Raw genomic sequence first — 9,483 nt, 5'->3', positions numbered from 1 at the left:
AGTAGGTTGTTCCTTCTATTTGACAAGTGAATTTTTTAGGACGAAAAATTTTCTTGTTAGGCAAAATGTAAAACCCAAGAAAATGGTATTTTAGAAGTGGTGGTAGTTTAAAAATAGTGAGACTCGGTTATTTTAGTAATAAATGGTTTATTTATAAATAGTTGTGTTATAAACGAGTTTCATTATTTTAAAACTTATCATCTCTATAGAAACCACTTTTCTAGAGTTCTTTACCTTTTCTCTAAGAGTTCTAACTCTTGACTCATCTCTTTGACGATTAGGAGGTGTCTAGACAATCATAGCGTCAAGGTCTACAAATCTAACCGATCAATTTCTGTCATAGAGCAAGTAAATTTCTACTCATTTTTACCTGTGAGTTTCGGTCCTTATCATGCAAAGAAAACTGTTTTGCATGTATCAATTGTTTTTCTTCCTTTGTTCTTGGTTGATCTAGAGTTCTAAGGATTCTGTCCTTTTCCAATTTGGTGTTTCGTATGTTCGTCTAGGTATTCCTTGCGGTTCAAGTAATCGACGGAGCGTTTTTATAGTTGGACAATTTCTTTGAGAGGTAAGAGAAGCTAGTGTTTGCCTTTAAATTAGATTATAATGTATGATATTGTGACTGCTGGTATGTATGTTATTGTATACTGTTGGCTATGTCTAAAATGATCTTGTTGGTGTTAATTGTGTTTGATTGAGAAGAATAAATGGTAGGATGCTTGATTCCTTGTGTGAATTTAGAGTAACATTGTGAATGCGGTTGGTATGATAGTGTTGGTGTTAATTTTGGTTGGTATGATAGTTTATACATAACGCATGTCCCATCGTCTTTCAAGGCTCGTATGTCATTGGCCATTGCAACATGTAATTGGAATCCTTTAGAACTTCCTTAAAATTCTTAAGCTCTTTTCCTATTATCACAACTGCAATATAGTTGTGATGTTTAGCAAAAAAAAAAAATATTCACGTTTATAAAATAAGTAATAAAATAAAAGTATGTTAGATATGTTATTAATCAGATGAACTTTACGTGACAAAATCTTTTACTTTTCTATTAATATCTATTAATATAAATGACAAAATCTTTATACATTATTGATGAGATTTTGGTTTTCATCCTCTTCTATTTTTGTTTTCATATTTTCTTTTTACACTAGTAAACTTTAAGTAGTACCTTACCGTCTACATCATTCATATTTTCTCCTTCATCAATTACTACACTAGTTCCATTATAATCTCCACACAACTCCCTTAAAGTTATAATTATAATTACATAACATGAAATAACCATAATATCAAATAATTAAATAATATGAAATTAAAAATATCTTACCAGTAAAGATAGTTAGAAATAATATCCAATAATAAAATAGTATGAAATTAGAACACCCAATTAAGTAAAGATAAATATAAACAACATCAAATAATAAAATGTGACATAGAAGTTTGTGTCTTGATTGTGGAAGATTAGGTATGAAAAACAAGTTCGGTGGAAACTGAGAAATGGGGGAGGTATTCCTATTTTCCTGATGGTTAGGTGAGAAAAATCCGGCTACTTTGTCCAATAGAATTCTAAAACTCTCCATCATATGATGTTAGTGATTTAGGTTGTTGGGAGGAAGAATTATGGAAGAGGAAATTTTACCTGAGATAGGCAATGGTTTGAGTGGGAGAGACCATTTATATCTTCTTTTCACTACTTTAGAAACTATAAAGAAGAGAAAGGGTACGAGATTTTAGCTATGGAAGCAAAAACCATCACGAAAATATGTAGTATCTTCTACATATGGGAAAATTTTTTAATGACGCAGCACCAACACAAACTAAAGCTATTTTTGCTCGTGTATGGAACTTCCATTTCTAACCAAAGCTAGCTTGTCTTGTGAGGAGAATAGACTTCCAACAAGACAGTTTCTTTTTGTAGAAAATTTTCTTAATGACGAGACATGTGATGGATGAGATTAACACGATATATTTGAATCCAATTAAATTATGTAGATTAACCCAATCTCAATCAAAAACAATATATTTATAGATATTTTTCTTTATATAATATTCAATTTTCTTATATAAGTGTGCATCATATTTTCGTTCGGTGTGCTTTTACCAGGACGTTTTTCTAAATGTTTTCCTTAATCGAAGGTTAGTATACAATTAGTGCCTGTGATGTGAAACTAAGCTTTCTACAACATGATATTCTCTGTTATAAAAAATGCTGTTCGGTTTCAATTGAATAAGACCATTGATAATTCGATTTATAGATTTATTAATAAGCTTATTTTATAAAATAACATTTAAAAAATTAAAATATAATTATTTTTTAAAACAAATACATATATATATATATATATATATATATATATATATATATATATATATATATTTGAAAGCGGTCAAAATGTAATTCATTTTAAAAAAGAGCACGTTTTATCCAATAAAAATATTTGAAGTAACTTATCAAGTCTCATTTAACAGTATTGAAGGAGGGTGCAGAATTAGGATGCTACTGCTACTTACCAACTACTCTTGACAGAAAGATATGAAACATTGTGCAAGGCCATTAAATTTATTTGTATCTATTTTTATGATATGTCGGCATTCGTTGATACAACATAAATATATGCATAGGTACAACAATGTGTACGAGACTAATGTGCCTAGGTCTAAAAGTATTATAAAATATATTTGAGGGAGATGATTTGTGAGAGATGATTTGAATGGATTTGAGTAGATTTGAGGATAATTTTTTAGTTGTTTTTTTGAGTGGATTTGTGGTTAATTGAAAATGGATTTGGAAGTATAGTTTGTGAGAATTAGTGTAGGATTTGATTGATGTGATAGATTTTAGAAAATAGTTTAATTGGTAGAAAATAAAGATTACCAAAATGCCCCTAGGTATAAAAGTATTATAAAATGTTATTTTGTAATGTTATATTTAATTGTAAAAATGTTTATGAAGAGAAAAAAAATATGAATATTTTATAAAATTAATGGTGAAAAATTATAAAAGTTATAATGTAGTAAAAAGAAATTATTTTAAAATGTAGTACTTGGTTGTAATATAATTTAGTACGAAGTGATATCAATTTATTTTTTACGGAAGTGCGAATGATTAACATTAAACAAACAAATAATTAAGTAGGAAGTTATAATATTACATGACCTAAAAAAAAGTTGCAACAAGTTAGAATACAAATATTCTTTTAATAGTTCATGATGACGTTGATTCAGCAAGGAATCGTTGCAATGTATTGAAACGATATTGTATTGACATCCCTATTAGACGTCTTGTATGGGATGGATGCGAAGATAAAAAATCGAAGCATTGTCTGAATATATTATGATCTTCAATGTTCATAGTCGGTAACAAGTTTTCAATTTCTTCTGTAGTTGGATTAGATGATTGAATCGTAGCATTTACCAGGGATATTCGAAGCTCCATGGCCTGTGTATGTCGTTCAAGAACGGCAGATAGTCTTCTTGATAGATTTATTTGTTTTTGCACTTCATCAATGATTTGAGAGTCCATCTAATTTGCAGATCAGAAAGGTTTGGCAATAAAAAAAACTACCGAAGTTGATGTGAAAGATAATAATTGGAAAAATAAGTAATGTAATATTTTAAACACATAAGTCAATTTAAGCAAAACAAAGTCATGTAATACATTATCAGAACATAAATTAACTCAATGATCTAAATTCTGAAGAATCAAGTTAACATTCTGATTGAGGTGAGCAAATTGGCGGTTCATGTCGAGGGAAAGGTTTGCCAAGTTATCTTCAATACATTCAACGCGTACCTGCATTTGTTCCATACCCTGCATTCTGTGTTGCAAGTCTTGTACCCCTTCCCACATTTGAGTCATCATATTAGGATTTGAAAGAGGTGGAGGAGGTTGCACAAGGTTGTCTTGATGGTCTGGTTGCTCTACTTCTTCATCATCATCGATATCGTGTTGCCAAACACCGTTGACATTAACGATATTTAACCTCTTCAAAGAAGTAATTGAAAAATGATGTCGGGTCGCAATATCAGTGTTGGCGTCGGCATCAACATGAACTCCACAATATTGCATGATTTGTGTGATAAGGACACCGTATGGTAGGGGTGTGTCACTGGCCTTGCATTTAAGCATATGGTTCATGATGTGATGAGGCCAATTAATAGCTATATTATTTTTAAGCACCTATATCATAAAGATATCTTCCTGCAATAACCTAGCAAAATTCGCTGCTCGTGGAGTCAACATGTGCACAATAACATAATGTAGAAGTCTATCATTAATATTCAAATAACCATAGTAGCTAAAGCCATCTCCCAGTCATATGGGAAGTCGTCAGGGATATTTGAAAAACACAATTTCTGACCATCATACTTCATTTTAGCTACATTCAACCAATCAGCAGGTTTCAATCTAATTCTTCTCTTGTTTACCTCACTGATCAAATATCCATTTCCATAAATCTTCAGATTTGAATAAAATACTTTGATTAAATCTGGATAGTAGGGTCCCTGCAATGTAAGAAATTCGACAACCCCTTAAAACAAAAGATGATTTTGGAAAAATAACCCTGAACCGGCAAATGATTCAAAATTCATTATCTTTGGACCAACAATACTCCTTGTATAGAAATCAGATGCATAGTTTTCCATCTGATGGCTGTTAGTGAAGAAACGACGCTGATCTAATTGGTCCTGTACAGATGGTGTGACATGGGCTGCATCTTCTGCCTCATTGAGGGATTCTTTTCCCTTACGACTTTTTCTTGGCCTTTTGGTTGATGATGAGGCCATTTGACAATTTCTTGAACACAAGAATTAATGAAGACAATAACAAAGTTAGTTATAAGAAATTATTCATATTTAAAAATATCAACAACCAAGGACAAACACCATACATCGTAACCATAACCATAACTTATAAATTGTTGATGGATGGAAAACCAAAAGTCATAATTACATCACAGTCATATAACACTTCCTAACAGTCACCTCCCGAGATCATTTTACATAATTTATTCCACCGCTTGTGTGGTGGAAGTCCCATCAACCTCTTTGTACATGTGGGGTTTGCACATAAGAAATCATAACATTGGTCAAGCAAGTTTTCATCAACAATGTTCATACCACTCAACATTTCATAAATGTCACCCTTTGTGTATGTGTACGTCGAGCTACGACGGAGTATTTGATATCTATCTTCCATTGCTGAGACTTGACGCACGACTGCATCAGAGATCAGACCGAAATGAACATTTGATGAGCTAAGCACATTTGCGAAACCATCGAGGCTGGTCGTCAACTTATCAAACTGAGAATCAATAACATCGACCATAAGTGCCTTCCTTTTCGAGCCTCGTGAGGATGAAATTCCACCGGATGGGACGGAAGGCACAGATTGAGTCTGTCCTAGACTATATTCATCCACAGATGGAGGAGGTGATGGTGGAGTTGGGTCTCTGTACCTCGTCCAATCAGGCTGTTCTGGAATGTACTCAATATTTTGATTCAAATCAACATTGACACGAGGCCCAACACGTTGTCGACGTGCTTGACGAGCAGTCTGAACACCACTCCCAGTAGCTCGATCAGCTGCCCATAACTCGACCATTAAATCGTAGTGTTTTATACTATTAACTCTCCACTTTGCCGCCGTTAGCCTCGACTGAAACAACAAACATAACAAACACATTGGTTCATATGATGTATAATAACGATCCCCAAAATGTTAGTATTTTGATAAATACCTGAATCAGGTCCCTCCAAACTTCATCCTCAGCATGAAATGTCATACTAACCGGGTTCCACGCAAATCCACTCAATCCAGAAAACATGTCATGTACCTCGTGCCATTTATCTTTCAAGACTTTCTAACGATTTTTAACATTATTTTTGGTAATTGCGACATACCCAGAGCTATGAAGATGATCAACTATATTACTATATGCTTGGGATGTCCAACTTCCGTCAATCCTATTACCGATTCGTGATTCCTCAATCATAGAGTGTAGAAGACGTGCGTCCATGTCCTCTGTCCACTTCATGAACTCTCTAGTAGGACCAGAGGACTCAGTGGCGGCTGCCTTACCTCTGTTCATTTTATACCTATTTCATAAACAAAATGGTAATAAATTAACATTAAACATCCTTAATTGCTTGTTCTTGTCATACACATAACATCAAATACTCATGCAACACAATAACATATAATAACTACGAGTTTTGATAATCTCGCCACATATGATCCGCTATAGAATCCCTTATACTACTACCAATCGTATGGTCGTCTTCTCTAACTTGAGATGAAGAAACATTATGGTCTTCCCTTTCATTCAACTCGTTATCAACTTCATCAAGTAATGAGTCATCGTTATCCATGCCACGAAGGAAGTTGTGTAAGATACAACAAGTTAGTATGATGTCGGTCATTGTCTCCAAATCATAGTGCGGTTCAGTGCCACTTGCAATGATAGGAAATCTTTTTTTCAACACACCAAAAGTTCTTTCAATAACATTTCTCAACGATGAATGTCGATGATTAAACAACTCCCGTGCGTTTTGTGGTCCTCTTTGTGTATATTCTTTAAGATGATATCTTACGCCTCTGTATGGTGTCAAGATTGTGCTTTTCAACATAAATCCAGCATCACCAAGATAGTATTTGCCTACAATTTTGAACATATACAGATAATTAGGAACTAATAAATTAAATGTTGAACATCGCAATCAACACACTCACCTTGGGGGATAACCAACGGATCATCTCGATCAAGAGCATTTTTTAAAATTCTAGAATCAGATGTAGTGCCTTCCCACCCAGCAAGAACGTATGTGAATTTCATGTCAAAATCACACGCCGCAAACACATTTTCTGTTGGCCAATCTTTTCTTCCTCGAAATCTAGGAGCATCACATCTTGACACCTTTACACGAACATGAGTATCGTTTATGGCCCCTAAACAATCCTAAACATACATTTAAAAAGTGTTTATAAAACTCGTAATTTCTTTACACCCTTTGATCAAAAAACATCTACAAATATGTTCAAATGAGTACCTTAAAGTACGGATAAAATAGATTGTTGTTCAATACATATGGATGAACCTCATTTCCTGACGGTTGAATTAGAAACTATGATTCCAAAGTTAAGATAGCATCCAACACATTGTGAAAGTGTCTGCTAACCGTCGATCCAGATCGATGAAAGAAAAATGCAACACTTCGATTCTTAACATTATGGCCAATTATATGAAGAAATTGAGCAACTTGTTGCTCCACTGTCGACCGAATGGTGTCCTTAACCAACTTAGTTGATCGTAGTCTATCACAAAGATTAATAAATGCCTCTGGATCCATCCTAATAATGTCGCGACATCGATTAGTATGCACAAGATATGACATTAATTGAGCCCTACGACGGTCTCTGTCTGATAGGTAATTCATTACAGTACTGCAATCACTAGAGTACTTATTCAAGATACTCAACGCGTGTCCAACAATGCATAGCATTGTTAAAGCACCCAATGAAGTGGTTATTTGTAATTGTTGACGTATCATTGCGATAATTTTGAAGTCTACACCAACCACGTCATCATCTATATCTTCACGGTCCAGATTTGATAAATCTAATTCTTCATCCATCTATATTTACTTACCAAAATACATACAATTTATGAACTTTATACATACAACTAGAATAAACAATATCATTAAATTCATATGTTCATATCATCATATCCTAAATAACAATCTTCATGCATTCATATAATATAATTAACCAAAATACAAGATACTTATTCAGCAAATATACCACAGTCATGCATAATAATTAAATATAGTTATATGAAACATACCTCTTGAAGAAACTTTGGAAGCGTTAATTAGAGATTTGATCCGAGATACGAAGGAAGATTGACAACGCACTCACGGTTATATCCCAAATAAGATACTTATTTGAAATGTAAGTATTCAAATAAATAACTCACAATTGCAAACCAAACCTGTTGAAAAAATAGATCAATATCCTATATCATGTATTACTTGAAAATAATGAAATTATTTGTCAAATATCTACCTTCTCTTATTCACACTACTTGCGACTTCAAGAAAGTGGACACAGTGACTCAACACACCAATTTAGCAACCTCAATCATTGAATGCTTTAAAATTTGTTACATGCAACCACTAATTATGGACCTCTAATCATAGTATAAGACAAACCTCAGTACTAAGCTATACATTCTAAACAACTAGATTTTCTTTAACAATCAAAGTCAAAACAATTGCACACAATATAGATGCCTAACCTGGACATCTTACTAATCGCTCACTCCACCTTCGTCAAATACTTTAGGTCCGTTGCTTCCCAAATATATGATGTTGTAACAAAAACCTGCAAACAGATACAAATGGTTAAGCCTGCTGCCATGAAAGTTCATTTCCAAAAACAACTTATCTCCCCTATGTCATTCCTCCTGCATGTACACTTTATTGGAAAGCAATATCCGGCCAACCACAACGCCGAAATACACTGCTCAACGTTGCCCTTCACCCAAAACACAACTGTCGTTCTCCACCTTATGCCACCTCCATCCATCCCCATCAACCTCACTATATCATTGCTTCCTCAATACTCGTACCTTGCATTCCAGGACGACCACATTTCCTCCACTACTCAACCCTTCATACTCTTCTCCATGCCATTCATCTTACTAGTCTCCGTCGTCGTCGTTTAGTCCACATCTCTCCATCCAATGCTGGTGGTAACAACAGACCTGCATCCTCTACGCCCCTGTCGTCAAGCATCACACAGCATTCCATGGCGGACGAAAACGTTCCACACCCACGCCACCAACATCACAACAGCATCACACCATGGACGGCCTCTTACAAGCTTCTGCACCTTCGACTATGGCGACGGAGGCACTGTTCCAGCTATGGGAACCGGTTTTTCGAATCGCAACACACACCTCTCATCGAAACAACCAGCAACGAACCCGCACACCACCCTCATTTATTAATGGATCCGGATACAATAAAAACATAACCGGATACACCTACACAGCATAACCTTCGTATGCCTCGATCCGGATACACGAACATTAGATCCGGATACACAAACATCTTCTTCATACGCTACAGCCCTCATCATCAACCGCCTTCATCCTCCGACTTCGTCTTCTTCATCCAGTGTCGTGGTCATCATCAACCGCCTTCTTCCTCCTCCACATACCCCCGTCTTCGTCTTCACCACTTCCAGAGGTCTTCAACCTGCAACAACCACGTAAATGTGCCACAAACATTACCTCACCTCAAGTTCTCCATAGTTGCTACACCTCACCTCAAGTTTTGCAGAACTCCTCACTCTCAGTTACAAACTTCACCATTCATCTAACTTTGACTGGCGCAAAAGCTCGGCTAAGTATAGACAGTCTCACACTCTCACAGTTAATAACTTATCTACCAACAACCTCTTATTAATGG

General features: G+C 34.9%; 1 protein-coding gene across 1 annotated transcript; it reads right to left on the bottom strand.

Moving 5' to 3' along the window:
- Nucleotides 1–4,981: 4,981 nt before the first annotated feature.
- On the bottom strand, nucleotides 4,982–8,820 carry LOC128195829 (uncharacterized). The gene is made up of 6 exons (XM_052874519.1): nucleotides 8,713–8,820; nucleotides 6,740–6,965; nucleotides 6,218–6,665; nucleotides 5,911–6,105; nucleotides 5,748–5,793; nucleotides 4,982–5,665 (listed from the first exon to the last, which is right to left on the bottom strand). Exons 1-6 carry the CDS (start codon nucleotides 8,818–8,820, stop codon nucleotides 4,982–4,984), a joined length of 1,707 nt encoding a protein of 568 aa, XP_052730479.1.
- Between the last annotated feature and the right edge of the window lie 663 nt (nucleotides 8,821–9,483).

Source organism: Vigna angularis, chromosome 3 (genome assembly GCF_016808095.1).
Source record: "Vigna angularis cultivar LongXiaoDou No.4 chromosome 3, ASM1680809v1, whole genome shotgun sequence".
In the NCBI taxonomy this organism is placed as follows: domain Eukaryota; kingdom Viridiplantae; phylum Streptophyta; class Magnoliopsida; order Fabales; family Fabaceae; genus Vigna; species Vigna angularis.
The sequence above is the reverse complement of the archived record's forward strand: the minus strand, read 5'-3'. Positions and strand labels throughout refer to the sequence as shown.

Bases quoted from the DNA above. Each gene is read 5' to 3' on its own strand.
- LOC128195829 (XM_052874519.1), bottom strand. From the start codon at position 8,820: ATGGAATGCTGTGTGATGCTTGACGACAGGGGCGTAGAGGATGCAGGT. The intron at 6,106-6,217 runs GTAGTTATTATA...TTTATGAAATAG, and splicing joins TGGCGAGATTATCAAAACTC to GTATAAAATGAACAGAGGTA. The intron at 5,794-5,910 runs GTATGTCGCAAT...GAACCCGGTTAG, and splicing joins GATCATCTTCATAGCTCTGG to TATGACATTTCATGCTGAGG.